Consider the following 20315-nt stretch of genomic DNA (forward strand, 5'->3'; position numbering starts at 1 on the left):
CTCATACACTTTTCTAACAATTCCAACCAACATTATAAATCAACTATCATGCAACATGTTTTCAATCAACAACATACGAAATCACATTATCACCATCTTTTCTACACATTCCCTATTCTCCACATACATACATCCACTGATTCATGCCACACATCACTCCATAGGTACACAAAGCACAAGGTAAACACATAGCGATCCCGACTCATATCCCATGTGACCGGTTCAAAATTATAGGGCGAGTTCGCGACTTTAGGACGTCTCCCAAGTCTTTGCATTAGCTCCTACAACCTTTACCCCGGATTCAATTTAATTGACTCCCTATATTCATTGGATTCATTGGTTACAGGTTTCAGGATCGTCGCTCTGATACCATTTGTAACACCCCCATACTCCGAGTGCCTTACCAGGACCACTCAGGTATGAAGACATCACCATCTCGGTCGCCCGAGGTATGATAATCAAATAGACAAAACAGAAACAACATTTATTGTAAATAGTTTAATGAATAAATACAATCCTTGAAACCAAACTGAAAGTACAATACATTATTCCAAACTATCTGTTCTCTACTGAAATATAAATAAATGCTAAACTACAGCGGAAGACTCTATCGTCATGTCGTGGCCATCCCAGCTATCCCCATACTCATCTCTATACCTGCTCAATATCTGCTCACCATCCCCGAATGGATCACCGCATGTTTTACAAAACAACACCGGGGTCAGTACTAATCACACAATCAATATAAACGGCAATAACAAGACAACATACAGCTGAACTATCACACACACACACACACCACCAACTCCCATCATCTCAATACTGACTGTCCACTGGACCAGCCCTGCCAGTGGGGGACCGCAGCCGTTCCCACCTAAGCCCCGCTCATCGTACGAGCGATAACCCTGTCCATTAATGTGCACATCCCCTTTCGTGGCGGGTTCCACGAAGGGCGAAACTAGGGCGTGAGATCACTCCCGCAAGTGACCCCACTCAGCCGAGAACGCATCACGAGAGCCATAGAAACCAATCACAAACACAATCACAATCACAATCACAATCATCGTATCACACAACTAACTACAGCACATCACCAATATCCCATTATGGGACTAATACTGAGTAGGAAATCCTACCTGGAAAGCACAACACGCAGACGGTATCTACAGCTGTATCAAAACGGCTCCTCTACGAATTCTCCTCCTACCATACAACACATAGATGCTACCATTCAAATACTACTCATAAAAACCCCCAATCCCAAAATTAGGGTTTCATCAATCTTAACAAAACATAATATAAATTATATTAAAAGCTTACCCTCGACGCAAGGAATCCAACGACGCGAACTACGATACAAACTGACCGTCTGAACTCCGGGAATTGTCAAGAACGCGATTAGGAAGAAGACTAGTTGCTTTCTCTCTTAAACAGGTTTTAGGTTTTGTAAAAAGTGATTTAGAACAAATACGAATATGTTTAAATACCTTAATCGCGTAATTAACAAAACCCGAGAAAACTCCCCCGTAAAACCGGACACTCGATCGAGTACCCAAGGTACTCGATCGAGTACCCCCCTACTCGATCGAGTGCCCAAGCTACTCGATCGAGTACCCAACAGTCGAAACTGTTTTATTCCGCAACTTGCCCTTACTGACAGAGTAAGGGCTACTCGATAGAGTACCCCAAGACATATAAATACGGAGTATTACAGTCTTCCCTCCTTAAAAAGAACTTCGTCCCCGAAGTTCAACCCATACATAAAAACAAACATGCTAACTCGATCAAGACACAACAACGTAACTAAGAACTCAAAACAAAACTCCAACCCAAACATGAACTCGTAACACCAACTCCACTAACTATTCCTACCTCCACAACATGGCTCACGATATCGTATCCACTCCACATATATATATCTCTCACGACACGAACTCCATACATAACCAACTACCATCCTCTAACGCTGCTAGCTCCATAATATCATCCACTATCAAACCCAAAATCAAGACACTCATAAACATCAAACGGAATGTTACAAAAGTATACCGAACTGTTTATCAGAAGCAAAACAAAATACAACGCCCCGCAGGGCCAGATACTATCTAACAAGCAAAATAAGTTTCAGTTGCAGAAAACTATCACTACTCCAGGTCAGTATGTTCCCCAGTCTCAGAAGCAGTAGTTCGAATATCAGGAGCAGCAGAAGTCACTTCTTCCTCAGCATCTGGCACGTCAGCAGGAGCAACTTCCCCCTCCAGACCAGACAGCACATCCAGGTTCAGACTCTCAGGAAATTCTTCGACCAACTTTCTCTCTTTTGCTTTCAGATTCCAGCACCTACACCTGGAAGGCTAGAGAAGCTTCAATATCCAGAGCCTATGAGAGGCGAATCTCAGCACCAGAAGTACGACCTTCGGCATCATAGAAACTTAAATCTCTCGAGAAATCTGAACTTGCCAAAAGTTCCAGGGAAACTCAGCAGCAGGAGAACAAGGTGCCGGAGTATATCCAGAAACAAAAGCATTTCCAGAAGAAGAAACACACCCAAATGGTGGAACAAGACCCACAGATTGGGGGCATGGTTGCAAGTGAAGTAATCTCAATAGAAGTAGACTCTGGCCGAAGCAATAGCAACCATGTTTCTGGCAGTAGATCGAGATGCAGAACCAGAATCTGCCTTTCTCTTCTCAGCAGGCTTAGGAGGAGCCCAGTGGCCCCTTTTCTTCCTCTAAATCGGGACCATTTCCGAAGTAACCTTAAGCTTAGCAAACCCTAGAATGGGGTGAGAAGTCAAGAAGCAGCAACAACAGTACAACAAATAAAGCAGAAGCAGAGCAACATATCAAGCGACATATCATCCAGATCCTGAAAGACTAATTTCCCTCCTCATCTCGAGGCTGAGAAGGAAAATTGGGGGCAATTGTTAGGGATAAAAAATGCAAATTTATCAAGTAATGACGTGGCATCTATTCATTGGACGAAACCAAGTGGGAAGGATTAATGACGTGTCGCGATATGGACCATAAGATGAGTCAACAGGGAATCTTTTAGCATAATGAGTAAATGATGAAGTAAATGGGTCAACGATTTGTTGCCTATTATTTGGGGATTGAAGGCTGAAAATCAGGAGCAGATTCTGGCTCGGAAGAACCTGGACGCAGATGCAGAAATGGGGGAATATGAAGATTGGAGCATTCCATGGAAAAAGTCAATAACGGCTAGTCTTAAGATAGAGGAATATTTAATGGAGAATTTAAAGGAGCAACTAATGGGGCATTGAATGAGTCAAGCAACCACCTCCTATTTTGGTGTAACTGACGCAGGAATTCAGGAGCAGAAATTAAGAGGATGTTGTTGACTTAACCCTAGCATTCAACAACAACGATATAAAGAGGAGCAAGTCACAATTGCAGGGGGACCGCATTCCACACACTTCAACGCTCATACTCACTCAATTCCGTCTACCGTCTAGCAATATCCCAATAGAAAATTAGCCCTTGTATTTCCTCGATTGGATAACTCCGTCTCGATTATAGTGCCAAATTGGTGGGATTCCGACTCCCCCCGCGGTTGTTCCCACATCGGGTTTTCCGCGTCACCAAAATTCCTCGTGTCACTCTCTTATTTCGTTGCTCATTCGTTTGTTAAATTCGTTGCATTCAAATCATAATTATTGGCCATAGATTAATCACTATCACTCACCTAATAAAATTCATAATCGGTAAATTTTTACCAAAACACACGTGCTCAGGTATATGTTACCTGAAAAATAACTGTCTTACCATGTGACTAAGCTATCGGTAATCGGTTAGCTATAAGTTGCGTAAATAGTCACATACAATGTCACAAACTGTAAAAGTATTACTCTTTCCGTCTCAATCATTTGTTTACCTTTTATATCAAATCATTCATAATCAGAGTTATTTTAATTAAAGGTAAACAAGTGATCGAGACTGACGTAAACATACAATCATCAAAGGTACAAAGAAAAAGAAAAAGATCAAAACTTTGGATGATACAAACCTGATACAGGTAGAATAAAGAAAGAAAGTAGAAAAATGAGTGACAACAATTGTAAGAATTGAGCAACCATAGTAACAACAGCACAATTCCGACATGATGGATCAATGAAATCTTTGTAATCACCATTTCTCCCCCAAAAACCCAATTAATTAATTAATTGATTAATTAATTAAAAAGTCGTCTCTTTGTACATCAAATTAGAACAGGATTAAAAGGGATTTTTCTTTTTTGTATCATAATTGATAAATTTAATGATTTGGTATGATCTTTGATTAAATCTAAGTGGATTAGTTATTTGGAATTTAGTTTAAGATGATGATCTTAGATTAAATCTAATAATTAATTAAAAGGAAAGTGACATGAAATTGCATACCTTCTTGATTCAGCTGACACGTGCTCAGGTATATGTTACCTGAAAAATAACTGTCTTACCATGTGACTAAGCTATCGGTTAGCTATAAGTTGCGTAAAAATTGCATAAACTCACTCCGAATCACAAAAAAAAGTACGTTCGTATTAATGTAAGACTAGTTACTAAAAAATTTACTTAAGTTGCAATATGCTCGTGTAAAGTCGACTTATAAATGTTTGTCTTTAAATATTTGTCTTAGCTATGTACTCGTAGGTTATTTTGTCGGACATTAGCTAATATTTATCCCATTTTGGAATTACTAATTGGACATTTTCACACAGTCGGTGTTCAAATAAATACAAATTCTTGCTTGTGACGGTAGTTACAACTGATTTAAATAGTTAAAAAGAAAGGGACCAACTATTGTTCTTTATTTGCCTCAAAGTATTCAGTTTTTTTTGATGAATTCTGCTACCTTTATTGTATATTTGTATGTGATGCTTTAGTTATTCAGCTATTTTGTTTCTTGGTGCTGCAATTTGGGACCAAAGTAGTGACACACGGAATGTAAATTTGGGTTGCTGGTAGGTTTCGAGAGGACCTTGTATGCAACATTGCGACCTTACTCTGGCTAGTGCTGGAATCTAATATATAAGACTGTGTTGAGAATTAGAATTACACCAAGCAAACAAGAAGGCATAGATCCATCACGCGTTACACGTAACTAGGTTGGCGAGCCAAACAAGTAGGGAACTGATTGAGTAGCGAAACAACTCTTCTCTTGTAGTGAATAGATTAACGGAGAAATGGTTATTGAGTACGTACGTGATTCTGCTAGTCTCAGGGGACCTTGATGCAATTGAATTTGATTGCAGGTGTTATTATAGTGCCGGAGTATAACTTACGACCTATCGGCTATGGCCCACAAAATCTCAATCGTGGCTAGCTAGGGCCGGACTCCCCCGGACAAGAGTTCATCGGTCCATAAACCAAAAACTTGTACTCGTAACACAACCAACCAATCTTTGTACATGTGATTTTCAACCGTACGTACATCAGTTAACAGGAAGGAAGCCACGAATTCTATAGGACCATCTTCTAGAAAAAAATTCAGATTTTTTTCGAAAAACTTCTCATTTAATTACTTTTGTTTATCTTAATATAAAGTTAATATAAATGAGATGAAAAGAGTAGTATACAAAGTCTAGACCTCTGATTTTCAAAGATAATGGTATTTTTATGTCTGAACTGGAGACTTTTTATTAGATTAAAACATTAACTCCCTCTATCCCGGTCATTTGTTGTCTTTTTTCATTCTGGGGTGTTTCGGTTATTTGTTGTCTTTTTATTTTAAGAATGAACTTAATGAGTAATTTGATCATTCACACTTAATTTGTTCCACTTATCATTTAGTAATTGAACATCTCCTCTTTCCTTGGTCTTTTTGTCAAAATGAAAAGATAACAATTGACCGAAACGGGGGGAGTACAGTACTTGCTAACTAGCTCATCCAACTTTTATATGTAACTATGGGTAATCATAGAATTTTGAAAGTTGGACTTATCATAAAACCATCTTTTCGAAAACTTATGGACGACGGAATTTATAATTAGTGACGTAAGGTATGACCTACTCGTGTATCATTTTAGAAAGATTCTTCTAGGAACACAAGTCCCGGTCTAGTGATATATGACTGAAATCATAGTTTATGTTTAATTGCCATGAAATTTCTTCAAAATGTGTTTTTAAGTCACAAACACAAAAACACAAAAAAGACTTTATTTATGATGAATAATGTCAATGTGGTAGGCCTACATACATGAACAAAGTATATCCATAGAGTTTCCAATGGAGGGCACGCAAGTTTTGTACTAGTAGCTAGACAATTCTATTTTTGATTGTTCTTGTAAAATGTCTTGGAGGCCAAGTATACGAATTTCATGCATCGAGAATTCCAGTTTGTATGTGTAGTTTACAGGGTGCACGTCACTCATGTGGTCACATTACCAATTAAATGGGATAATAATAGGTTTTATTCATTTCATCACTGACTTGACCCTAATGATTTATTCATGCATGCATGCCCGTCAAATCCACAAGACAATACATTAGACCTGACATATTTGAATCACAAACAAATAAAAATCTATGTACGTCCACCTACGTCCAGTGTAAACCCAAACCCGCATTTAGTCAAACTATGCATGCCGGTAAGGCAGCAACATTATAGATTTATAGTAGGGAAAACATCAAAGCATGCATATGTAAAGAACCCGCCTTGTTTTAGCGTAATTCGGATTTCAGAGTACTAGCAAGCTGAATTAGCTAGAATCTTGTTTTATTTTCATCATAATTAAAGGAGGTTAGCAAGATCGCTAAAACATATCCTAAGTGTATTAGTTGAAGTACTTCAAAATTCGGAGTATAAACTAAGCTAATTGATCATTACAAAATTAAGCTGGATTCACGAAAACGATCTTAAATTAGGAGCAATACTAGTATATACGGAGTACAATATTCAATATTGTATACATAACCAAATGGCAAATACTGAAACGTAACAAAACTGGATCGGTGAAATTTTTTGAATTCGTGCAAAAAAATGATCTGAAATTCATATAAACACACGTATAAATGGAATTTTACTCAGTTTGAAAGCCACATAATGCAACAAAATCTCGGCCATGCAATGCAAAATACGTACGTGTGTTTATATGAATTACTTGAAGTACAAAAATTTATAATCATAAGAATAAGAATAAGAATGTTTCGGATATGGAAAAACTTAACGGACCACTTAAATTACTTGGAAGTACAAAAATTTATAATCAAAATTCAATGTTTCGGATATTACCACGTTACATACCCCATTCAAATATTACTGTCATTATTATAATATTATACTCTTGTCTAAACTTGAAAATTGTACGTGACTACTACTATATAAATAGAGCCACTTCCATTAATTATTTTCATATCCTCCTACACTATAATAAGCTACTCTACTACAAACAAATCAACCACACATATATACCAGAAAAAGTATCATCGTCATAAGAATAAGAATAAGAATAAGAATAGAATCAGAATGGAAGCGTTATCGTCAGCATTAATATCGCCAATTGCGATATCATTGGCTTGTATTTTAGCGGTGACATTGTCATGGCGTGTTTTAAAATGGGTATGGTTTAATCCCAAGAGATTAGAGAGGATTCTTAGAGAACAAGGATTCCAAGGAAACCCTTACAAACTCTTATATGGAGACTCTAAAGATAAAGCTCGGATGACTGCGGAAGCTAGATCCAAACCTATGTCCGATTTATCGAATGATCATCTTCCTCGTACCCAACCTTTCTATCACCACACCGTGAAAAACCATGGTATATAATCATACTAGTATAGGAGTATGTGATAAACCCTATCTAATACTCCCTCCTATTTTTTTTTTATTTCTTCTCATTTAACTTTAATTTATTATACAGTTTTCGAGACGGTACTCTGACCGTAAATTTTGACACATATATAACGCTTTTTTAAAATAATATTTTGTGAAACGTGTTTTGATGATAAATAAAAATATGTTAATATTATTTAGTAAAAGTATTTACTTTTTGAGCTATTTATGGTGAAATTAAAGTTTGTCAACTTTGATTTCAAAAAAAAAAAAAAAAATGGGAAGAAATATAAAGATGGGAGGGAGTACTTATTTCTTCAAATCCAAAATGTAAAATTTAATTTAGTTACATCAACATTCATGCATGCACAAGTTTGCTCAATTTAATTTAAGTGATATTGTTCATGGTAGAATGTTATTAATTACAGCTCTGGTGTTCTAATCAATGGTTTACATTTACTTCTGATTAGTGATTACAGAGTCACGCGCGTAACATAGTTAAAAAGAAATCAACAACTAATATTTGATACATATAATACATGAATTTTACATTTTTGTTTTACTAGCAATATTCTTAATTACATGTAATAATTGCAGGCAAAAGATGTATTATGTGGGATGGACCAACACCAATGGTGAACATTACAGAACCAGAAGCAATAAGGGAAATATTTACTAAAATAAATGAATTTCAAAAACCAAAAATAAACCCAATTTTGAATGTGGTGGCCACTGGTTTAATTCAATTAGAAGGTGATATATGGGCCAAACATAGGAAGCTACTCAATCCAGCTTTTCACATGGAGAAGTTGAAGGTCTCTTTTTCATTCTTAATCCTTTTATTTATCACTGTTTCTTATTTAAGACTGTTTTAACCTAACAAAGCTCGAAACCAAATATATATAATGAAGTATTCTAATTAATTACTTACTATTATGGGTAATGATTATGTTGATGCAGTTCATGCTTCCTGCGTTTAGTGCAAGCACAAGTGAGATGATCAATACATGGGAGGAAATGGTGTCGGAGAGTGGTTCGTGCGAGATAGACGTATGGTCACATCTCCATAAGTTATCCGCAGATGTTATTTCTCGAGCTGCTTTCGGAAGTAGCTATGAAGAAGGCAGGAGAATTTTTGAACTTATCACAGAGCAACTTAAAGCAGCTGTTCCAATTATTAATCAAGTTTATATTCCTGGATGGAGGTTAGTATTATTCATCCACTATTATAACATGGGTTTTTATAACGTGTGCCCTAAGAAAACCGTTATTGTATGTAGGTATCTGCCAACAAAGGTAAATAGGAGAATAATGCAAATGGATCGGGAAATTAAGTCTCTGTTGAAGGAGATAATTAAGACTAGGGAGAACGCAATAAAAGCAGGAGCAAAGCCTAAGGACGACTTATTGGGTGTACTATTGGAGTCGAATGCTAACAAAAATCATAAGATTTCGATTACTCTTGAAGAAGTGATCGATGAGTGCAAGATCTTCTTCTTAGCCGGTCAAGAGACCACTTCGACTTTGCTTGTTTGGACGTTGATTTTGTTGGGTAAGCATCAAGATTGGCAACAGCGTGCTCGAGAAGAGGTCTTGAACGCGTTTGGTGACAAAACTCCCGATTTTCATGGATTAAAACCAACTTAAAATGGTACGAATGACACATTATTACATGTACTTTCTAAGACCCTGTTCTTTTTAACTGAACTAAACTGGTCTAAAAAGAAGAAAGCATGAATCTAATTAAACTACCCTGGCTCGAATGATGTAAGTCGAGCTAACATGACTAGGTTCGACTTGTAAGTCTATAAGACTGTAACTAAAAAATCCAAAATATTATGTTGATAGGTAAACATGATACTACAAGAGGTATTGAGGCTATATCCACCAATACAAGAGTTAACTCGAACAGTTTGCAAAGACTTCAAAGTCGGAGACATCTTCTTACCCGCAGGAGTTCTAGTTAACTTGCCACTGCTCCATGTTCAACACGACGAAAGCATATGGGGTTCAGACGCTAAGGAATTCAAACCAGATAGATTTAGCCAGGGCATGTCGAAAGCTACAAACGGAAAAATGTCATTTTTCTCGTTTGGTTGGGGACCTAGAATTTGCATAGGATCAAATTTTGCCATGACTGAAGCAAGATTGGCCTTGGTCCTGATTCTACAGCGTTTCTCTTTCGAGATTTCGCCGTCTTATGCTCATGCCCCTGCTGACATTTCCACCCTTCAGCCTCAGTTTGGTGCTCCTATTATCTTGAAACAATTGAGTCATTAAGTGTTAAGTGTCAGATTTAGCGTCTTGTAATAATAATCGTATTTAATAAGATTAATGTGATTTTATCATCAAAGTGCTAATAAATTAAACATTGTATTAATATAAGTATTGGACAACTAATAATAATCGTAATTTTTTGTCAAAACTCGCATAACAGTAGTAGTATGAGAAATGTCCCTTAATACCGCGAAGATATCTTTATCTCCGTGGTTATAAGAAGGAATATTGTGAACAAGTCACATATCAATGAGACGAATTGAAGCTAATCTGATTAGGTCATGACCAGGCGAACTTTTGGGGAAAAAATCTTACAATAGTTTGTTTTTTGGAAAAAGTTAACTATAATTAAAAATATAGATAAGATTGATGTTTCGACTTAAGTGAAAATTGAACCTAGCTAGCTTTGTCTCTATCATGTTCGAATTCCGCCCCCTTCTGTAGTACCGTAGTGGTTTGTTTGTCTTCAAGAAACAGTATCCGGCCTTATGATTTCAGCACCTCGTATAGAAAACATATACGAGTACTACAACTCTACACTCTAGTCTTATCTATATTAATACAAAAGACAATACTCCATCCTCAGCGCGCCACGTCATTAATGCCATTTTTTTTTTGGAAATTCATGTTATGGTGGGACCGGTGAGTGTGCAATGTATTTATTTCTTCAGATTTCCGTCTTTTCAAACATGCGATAAATTCCGTCTTACACAAATTCTATGAAATAATATTATGAAAAAATTCTATGAATTAATATTATGAAATAATTTTATACATTCCGTGTAAATAAAATTAATAACATATACGCAAATTGAATTACAAATGCGAGTAAATGAAATTGAATTACATAATTTTTAAAACAAAATTACATAATAATAAAATTACATAATTTCAAGAAGGAATTACATTTATATACGGGATCGAACATAAAACGCAAATGAATTACATACATAATTTTTTAAAACTACATGGTACAATAATTTTTGTTAAAAAAATAAATCTTGACGGAGTATTTACTTGGAGTATAAAATATTCATGTATTTTGGTTAATATTATTGTACCATGCAGCAACAACATCCCAACATAATTTTTTAAAAGTACATGGTACAAAAAATTTTGTTTAAAAAAAATCAATTATGACGGAGTATTTATTTGGAATATAAAACTCGGCAACTTAACTATTAGCCGCGCACACCGAAAATGGTAGGTGACAATGATAGGCAACCGAGTTAATTTAGTCTTCAACTAGAATTTAAAGCAAATTTTAATTTTTTTTAACTGTAAAAAAACAAATAAATTTTAATTTAATTTAGAAGTGATTAAAATTTTTTTAATAAATAATTCGCAATTGTTGTAATAAATATTTTTTTAATAATAACAACACGATAAGTTAACAGTCGAAAAACTTTAAAATATGTTCTTTTTAGAAAAAATAATCCTCTCAGATCTGTATAGAAAGTCGTTCATCACCGAGGATTTACGTTCTTGGAGCAAAAATTCTGGCAATTTTACTATCAGTCTCGCACTTCGAATTCGGAAGATGACAATGATAGGCTACCGAGTAATTTCTATTTCTACAAGTACGAATGATAGGGAACGTTAATATCGTCATGATAAATTATGTAGATCGTAGATTTAAACCAACTAGATAAGTACAATAGAAATGCAAAAACAAATATACATCCAAAAATATTAATACTGGCTCAAATACATACCCGTGCAATTTTGCACGGGTTTAAAACTAGTACTCTAAAAAATAGAAACATACATACAATTCATCCAACTAATTCATTAACCGCCAAAATATACATACTGCCACGTTAGATTAAAACGTTAGCCTTATGATTTAAAGGCATCTAGGCTAGTATTCTCATATCTAAACTCGAAACTTTTAATTAGATTATTAAAGCGTGTCTGTGCTGACTCACACAACTTATATAACGATAATAATCTTACAACTATATATGAAAGTTGGATTTATCGATCATAAAACAGTCTTACCGAAAAACGTAGGGATGATTGAACTTGTAAATTAGTACGAGTATTAGATTATTCTTCTAGGAACACATACAAGTCCTCATCTATAGTGGTATTGATATATGACTCAAAATATAGTTTATGTTTGTTGCCCTACATGCATGATTTTTCTTCAAAGTGCAATAATGCATGGAATTTTTTGGTTAATTAGCGTTAATTAGCAAAATAATTAGGTAATTAATGTTCATTTGAAACTATTTGGATCCATAGTATCTACGTCATCAATTTTTATTTTTGTTCAATTTTTATATGAAACAGCTAAGAAACCTAACGGCTTCACTTAGTTTTTTTTTTTTAATATAAAAGACAAAACCGCTAGGAATCTTAGCGGCTTACCATATCAGTACTTGTCATTTTGTAGTGTACCTAATGCAAGTTGTTGTTGGAATAAGCCGTTGTTTTTCATTTTTTTTTTAATAAAACTGATACAAATATTTGGACGACGACATTCTGTAAAGCCGCTAGGTTTCTTAGCGTTTTGTATAAAAATTCAAAATAAAATAAAAAGTGATGACGTGGACACTATGGACCAAAATAATTTAAAACTAACACTAATTCTCTAATTAGCTTGCTAATAAACACTCATTAACCAAAAAATTCTAATGCATGTGGAGTAGTAGGTAAGTCACAAGCACAAAACACAAAAGACTTGACTTTTTGTTCAAGGAAATCTTCATCAAAAGACGAATGCCAAATTGTCAATGTCGTAGCCCTACATGAATGAACATACAGAAAAGGCTATAGCTAGAGAAGAATTCCATTTTCTATTGTTCTTGTAAGACGACTTGGAGGTCAAGTATACGAAATTTAAACATCAAGGAATTGTAAGGTAAATCTTACTAAAAAATTACTTGGAGGCCAAGTATAGTAAATTTAAACCATGCATAATGGTGGACGTCACTCATGTAGTCACGTAACCAATTAAATGGAATAGTCACCCCAACCAATAGATGTATGTATGGTTATTGTCTAGACTCTATACTTGAAAATTAATGGTTCCTCACTGGTCATCAAATCTTATATAAATACATCCCCTTCAATTCTACATTTACTTACATTCACTCTATTAATTCCTTACATATCTTCCTAAACTACTATAAGCAAGCGAGCTACTCTACTTATTAGTATCATCGTCATAAGAATAAGAATAAGAATAATTAAGAATGGAAATAACGTTATCGTCAATTGTGATATCATTGGCTTGTGTTTTGGTGGTGACATTGTCATGGAGTGTGTTAAAATGGGTATGGTTTAATCCCAAGAGATGGGAAAGGATTCTTAGAGAACAAGGATTTCAAGGAAACCCTTACAGACTCTTGTATGGAGACTCTAAAGATAAAGCTCGGATGACTATGGAAGCTAGATCCAAACCCATGTCTGAATTATCGAATGATCATTTTCCTCGTACCCAACCTTTCTACCACCATACCGTGAAAAACTATGGTATATTTGTTATAAACCCTAGTACTTTTTTTTTCATATCCAAATTGTTTAGTTTAATTTATGCACATGCACAACTTATTAGTTCACGTTTGTTCTTCTACGTGTGACCTAAGGAAACATAATAAGAATGTATAAAGAATGATTTACTATATAATTTATTCATTAATTATGGTAATTGTACATCTGATGATATATTAATTTGTACATTAATTATGTGGAATATATGATTAATTGCAGGTAAAAGATGTTTTATGTGGAATGGACCAATACCAATGGTGAACATTTCAGAGCCAGAAGCAATGAGGGAAATATTTACTAAAATAAATGAATTTCAGAAGCCACAAGTAAACCCAATTCTGAAGGTGGTGGCCACTGGTTTAGTTCTATTAGAAGGTGATAAGTGGGCTAAACATAGGAAGCTACTTAATCCAGCATTTCACATGGAGAAGTTGAAGGTCTTTTTCATTCTTAATCCTTTAATCGATCACGAACAATTTCTTGTTTAAGATCGTCTTAAGACGACTCTCACATCCGATTAAAATAGAGCTGAATATAAAATAAGGTTTTCAGATGTCTTAAGTTAAGACGGTCAGCATATATAGTTTCCCATCGTAAGTGGGACTGGAGCGAGGAGGCGGGCAAGCAGGGCACTCACCCCTTCTGGCGTTGGAAAATTTTGAAGTTTTTAGTTAAAATTTTAAATTTTCATAAAAATTATCTTATACTATTACCCGTTTGCCGCTGATGACTTTCAATCCTAGCTTCGCCGGAAATGGTTGAGGCCCAATTATTATCTTTATGTCTTAGTACGCCTCCCTCACTCAAATGCTCATTGGGATTGATGAGTGGTTAGTGCACAAGATAGTAAAAGTGGAGGGAAAGGGAGGGGAGATATTGGAGGCTAAGTACGATGTGCTAAAATTTCAATTTGTGAGATACTGGAGGCTAAGTATTTGGACCGGTGACCTTTAGGGTGTGTTTGGATTGGGAGAATTGGAGGGAAAGGGAGGGGAGGGAAAGGGAGGGGTTCAATTTCCTTTGTTTGGTTACAATATATGGAAGGAGGGAAATGAAAGGGGAGGGGAATGGGAGGATTTAATTTCCCTCCATTAGACCAAACTAAAATCTTTCCATCATTGGCAAGATTTGGAAGGAAAACTTTTTTTGACTCTCATTTCATGAACATCCTCCATCCATTCTACCATCTCCCTCTTCCTCCCCTTCCATCTCCCTCTCATCATTTTTGTTATCCAAACAACAATAATTCATTTTCTCTCCCCTCCCCTCCCCTACCTTTCCCTCCCCTCACTCCCCCTCCCCTTCCTTTCCCTCCTAAAATGGTATCCAAACACACCCTTAGGGTGTGTTTGGATAGTAAAAGTGGAGGGAAAGAGAGGGGAGGGAGAAGGAGGGAAGAGAAAGGGATGGAAGGGAAGGGGAGGGAGAATGGAGGAGGTCATTTTCCCTCCAAATCTTGCCTTTGTTGGAGAGGAAATAATTTGGCTTGGAGGGGGGAAGTGGAGGGATTCATTTTCCCTCCCCTCAAAATCCTTTCACCTCCATTTTGCTAACCAAACAAAGGATTTATCATCCCTTCCTTTCCCTCCCCTCTCTTTCCCTCCAAATCCTCCTATCCAAACAGACCCTTAGTCACGTTGGCTCTGATATCATGTTTATGAACCATCGTCTCAACCAAAACCTTAAAATAATTATTGCTTAAGCATTAAAATATGGGTAATGATTATGTTGATGCAGTTCATGCTTCCAGCGTTTAGTGCAAGCACAACGGAGATGATCAATACATGGGATGAAATGGTGTCGGAGACTGGTTCATGCGAGGTAGACGTATGGCCACATCTTCATAAGTTATCCGCGGATGTCATTTCTCGAGCTGCTTTCGGAAGTAGCTATGAAGAAGGCGGAAGAATTTTTGAACTTATCACTGAGCAGCTTAAATTGGCGGTTCCAATTATTAATCAACTTTATATCCCTGGATGGAGGTTAGTGAATACATCCATTATTATTAGAACACGGATTCGTTTTTCTAATGTGTGCCCTAAGAAAAACCGTCATTGTATATGTAGGTACGTGCCAACAAAGGTAAATAAGAGAATAATGCAACTTGATAAGGAAATCAAGTCTTTGTTAATGGAGATAATTAAGAAGAGGGAAAACGCAATAAAAGCAGGAGCGAAGCCTAAGGACGACTTATTGGGCGTACTATTGGAGTCGAATGCTAACAAAAACCACAAGATTGCGATTAGTCTTGAAGAAGTGGTCGATGAGTGCAAGATCTTCTACTTAGCCGGTCAAGAGACCACTTCGACTTTGCTTGTTTGGACGTTGATTTTGTTGGGTAAGCATCAAGATTGGCAACAACGAGCTCGAGAAGAGGTCTTGAACGCATTTGGTGACAAAGCACCTGATTTCCATGGATTAAATCAACTTAAAACGGTATGTATGGCACATTACTAATTTTCTTGATCGATCCAAGTCGAGCTAACATGACTAGAATTGAGTTTTGAGTACATAACTAAAAAAATCTTTCGCGTACATCTCAACTTTTTCATTTTCTAAGATATATCATTCTTTTCGTGCAAAAAAACTTTGACCATCAATAACTTTTGGTTACAAGTTCAGAATACGATAAACTTTTTTTTCAAATTGAACGTCTTTAAGAGGTCTTCAGTTTGAAAAAGGAATTCACGGACGTCTCAACTCGTAGTCGGGAATTATGATCGGCTAAAGTTTATTTATTAAAAAAGTTTTGACCAACCATAACTACAGGCTACGAGTTCATAAAGCAGCGACTTTTTTTTTTCAAATTCAAGGCCTTGACGAGATAATTGGTTTGAAAAAAAAATATCGTTTTCTGAACTCATAACATAGAATTATTGTCGGTCAAAGTTTTTTAGTGAAAAACGAGGCGTACGACATAGAAAATGAAAAAATTCAGAGTTACACAAAAGAATATCCCAAATCTTAAATATGACATGAAAGTTATGTTGATAGGTGAACATGATACTACAAGAGGTATTGAGGCTATATCCACCACCAACAGAGGCAAATCGGACAGTTTGCAAAGACATCAAAGTCGGAGACATCTTTTTACCAGCCGGAGTTCTAGTTCACATGTCACTGCTCCATGTTCAACAAGACGAATCCATATGGGGTTCCGATGCTAAAGAATTCAAACCAGATAGATTTAGCCAGGGCATGTCCAAGGCTACAAACGGAAAGATGTCATTTTTTGCATTTGGTTGGGGACCTAGAATTTGCATAGGATCAAATTTCGCCATGACTGAAGCAAGATTGGCCTTGGTCCTGATTCTACAGCGTTTCTCTTTCGATATTTCGCCGTCTTATGCTCATGCCCCTGCTGTCATGGCCACACTTCAGCCTCAGTTTGGTGCTCCTATTATCTTGAAACGATTGAGTCATTAAATTTGAGATTTATTATCTCGTACTGTAATATTTAATAAGATTAGTTAAAATGATTTTGTTATCCAAGCCCTAATAATCATTGTATTATGTACTAGTTTAGACCGGCCGTGTAATTTTTGTATGGTATATATAGGATTGTTATCTTTTTAAGTATATACTCCCTCCAATTCGCTATAATGTTCCCTATTTCCCAAAACGGATTATTCAAGTAATGTTCCCCTTTCCTTTTTTGGTAACTTTTTTCTCTTATTTTATTCATTTCTCTCTCCTATAATCAAACCCCACACAACTTTTTTACTCCTATTTTATTACTTTTCTTAATGTTTTGGCCCCACAACTCATTATTTAACTCCTATTAATTCATCTATCTCTCCTAACATCAACCCCACCAATGTCCTTTATTCATTTTTAATAGTATTTCTTAAGTATCGTGCCAAAAGCAAATGGGAACAATATAACGAATTGGAGGGAGTACTATTTTTAAATTTTCGACCAATAGCTTATTAAATTTTTCACATTTCCCTGTATGTTGATTTAAGAAAAAAAATGAAACTAAAAACTAATCAAAAGAGTTAACAAATATTACGAGATTTATAAGAGTTGATAATCACTTTACAATTTGTTTTCAAATTTCTATAATGATTTTTTTAGTGAAAATCAATAATAATAGTGTATAGTGTTTCATTTTAATTTACAAAGCTAATGATTTAATTATAATAATTTTCAATTAATTTAAATGAATAAATTTATATACGAGTAATAAGCATTTATTACCATTATAATAGTTGCCTTACTTAAATTGTGCACTATGAACGGAAAATTTTAAGGAGGTTTAATCTTTAGTATATAGAGAACACAAAAACTTCCGGGAAAGAGAATTCAACAAATAAGCGCAACTCTCTTTTTGTTCCTGTAAAAACATGAATAAACAATCAGAGCACCCACAATAGAGAGGATGGTTTCATCCTCTTATTTTTTCTCTTTCTTTCTATTTTTTTGACACCTCATTTCCTCTTTCATCCATCTCATTTCCCACTATCTACATCCTCTTCATTTCTACTACATCTTTTTTCCTCCACAATAGAGAGGATCCTCTTATATTATTTTTCTTATTATTATATTTATTTTATTTATATTTAATATTATGGGTTATTTTATATTGTTTTAATAATTTACAAATTAATTAAACTAATTTTAAAAAAGTTTGTGTTGCTAAATTAAATAACATATAAAATTCATAAAACAAAACAAATCAAATTCATAATACAAAGTAAGATATAAAATTTATAAAACAAAATACATGAAACTTAACATTAAATTGTAATGCATATTTTTAGTTTATGTTCGAGTCTTGAAACATATTCCATATATGTTCGTACAAATATGAATGTACAATAACAATTAAAAGTATATTGAGTAATTTTTTTTCCATAATAAATAAAAATTGTAAATTAAAATATTATCCATATGGCAAAAAAACATTAGCTTGTGGGCACAAGGGCCTATGTCACCTTTCCTCTACTTTCCTCTAAAAGTAGAGGAAGCACCCATCTTCCTCTATACAAGAGGACACCCAACATAGTTCCCACAATAGAGAGGATGTCCTCTTAGAGGAGAGAGAGGGTTAAAAGGAGGCTCAATCCTCTCTATTGTGGATGTTCTCACAAATGCGCAAGATGTTTGCAGATTAGTGGAAATAAATACTCCTCCCCCTCCGTACGGTTATTTGTTGTTCTTTGTTTTTGGTACAAAAACCAAGGAAAGAGAAAGAGACCAATACTAGAGACTAGAGTCGTTTGTTTCGCTAAGGGAATTAAAGTTCCAGGGAAGTAAGAGTTCCCATGATTTTGTAAATCACATGAAATGGAAGAAATTTGTTTGGTTGGGATGTAGGAAACAGGAATTCCCACTTACCTAGGGGAGCCTAGGTAAGCAACTTTCCACATCAACTTTCCATCAAAACAAATGAAAGTCACCAAACAAAAAGCACAAAAGGTTGGCAAAGAAAATACCCTTCTTTGATTAGCTGCTTTTCTTTCATCATATTGCAACTTTTTCCTTAATCTCACAGTGTAAGTTTCATTAACCTATGCCCAAATTAGAAAAACCAAAATGAGATTGATTACTCATTGGTGAGAGTCATTTTAATGAAAGGTAAACAAACGACTGAGACGACGTAAACATGCAATTTCATAAAGGATACAAAGAAAAACAAAAAGATGAAAACTTTGGATGATACAAATAACAAACCTGATACAAGTAGAATAAAGAAAGAAAGTAGAAAAATGAGTGACAACAATTGTAAGAATTGAGTAACCATAGTAACAACATCACAATTCCCACATGATGAATCAATGAAATCTCTGTGATCGCCATTTCTCCCACAAAAACTCAATTAATTAAATTAATTTAATGAGTGGTGCGTCCGAAGATTGGCTGCCACGATGGATGGTTCCGAGTCAGAGCGTCAGGGGAGAACGGGCGAGCGGAGTAGTGAGCAAAGGCGGTGGTTGCTTGGGTTCGAGCCTTGGTGACTTGAATTAGGTTGTTGTGGGTTTGATAATGATGAGGAGTAATGGATCGAAAGTAGTGTGTTGAATGAAGTAGTGTGTCGAATGTAGTTTGTCAGAGCATTGATAAGTTGAATATGATATAGAGAATTGTTTGAGAAAAGTTTAACAGGGTGGGTTGTGCCGGTTTGGAATCATGGTCAAATCTTAAAAGGGTTGCCATGAAAATGAAAGTTTTATATGAGAGAAGAATCAAGAAACGTGTAGAGGGTTTGAACAGAGATTGACTAAAGTTTTTTTTTTTTTTTTTTTTTTAACTGGCTAAGAGCCTAAGAGGGTGGTGGCCAAAAAAAAAAAGTTTAGTGTATTGAGAGGTTTCATGACAACTTGTTGTCATGGTACAAAACTTGGAGTAGAGAGATTGAAAAGGCAGAGAAGGAAAGGTGGTTAATGTGATAAAGTTCGTAATATCCAGAAGAGTAATGCTTAATTTTGGAGGGTTTTTGATGGTGACCATAAGGGTGGTTCCGAGGTTTAGTGGTTGGCTTGGCTAACATTTTGGTAGTGGCCAGGAGAGGTGACGGCCATAAGTTGATGGTGGGTTGGTGTTGACAATTTGATCAATTCGCCACGACGAGATGGAGTACGTAGTGGCTCGGGTCTGAATTTGAACAAAGGAGATGTAGGGGTGCTTAAAAATGGTTGACTTGGGTTGGTAATGAGGGTAGAGAACGTAAGGGTGGAGTAGGTGTGCATGGAATACATGCATAGTGTTGTTGTTCTTGTGCATATCCAAGTGATGAGATAGGTCATATGACTCATATGGCTAAGG

At 35.6% G+C, this 20315-nt stretch overlaps 2 protein-coding genes and 1 pseudogene across 2 annotated transcripts in view; 2 read left to right on the top strand and 1 right to left on the bottom strand.

The window, feature by feature from the left end:
- Positions 1-20315, bottom strand: part of LOC141656285 (C2 domain-containing protein At1g53590-like) — a 67281-nt gene that overhangs the window by 36541 nt on the left and 10425 nt on the right. The window contains exon 2 of the mRNA XM_074463117.1: positions 18986-19060. Coding sequence (XP_074319218.1) covers positions 18986-19060 — 75 coding nt within the window. The remainder of the gene's footprint in view (positions 1-18985; positions 19061-20315) is intronic.
- On the top strand, positions 7364-10197 carry LOC141656284 (cytochrome P450 CYP72A219-like; annotated as a pseudogene).
- On the top strand, positions 13137-17123 carry LOC141655766 (cytochrome P450 CYP72A219-like). Its single transcript, XM_074462824.1, has 5 exons — positions 13137-13529; positions 13767-13984; positions 15285-15529; positions 15614-15983; positions 16542-17123. Exons 1-5 carry the CDS (start codon positions 13250-13252, stop codon positions 16971-16973), a joined length of 1545 nt encoding a protein of 514 aa, XP_074318925.1. The 5' UTR covers positions 13137-13249; the 3' UTR covers positions 16974-17123.

Source organism: Silene latifolia, chromosome 5 (genome assembly GCF_048544455.1).
Source record: "Silene latifolia isolate original U9 population chromosome 5, ASM4854445v1, whole genome shotgun sequence".
Classification (NCBI taxonomy): Eukaryota; Viridiplantae; Streptophyta; class Magnoliopsida; order Caryophyllales; family Caryophyllaceae; genus Silene; species Silene latifolia.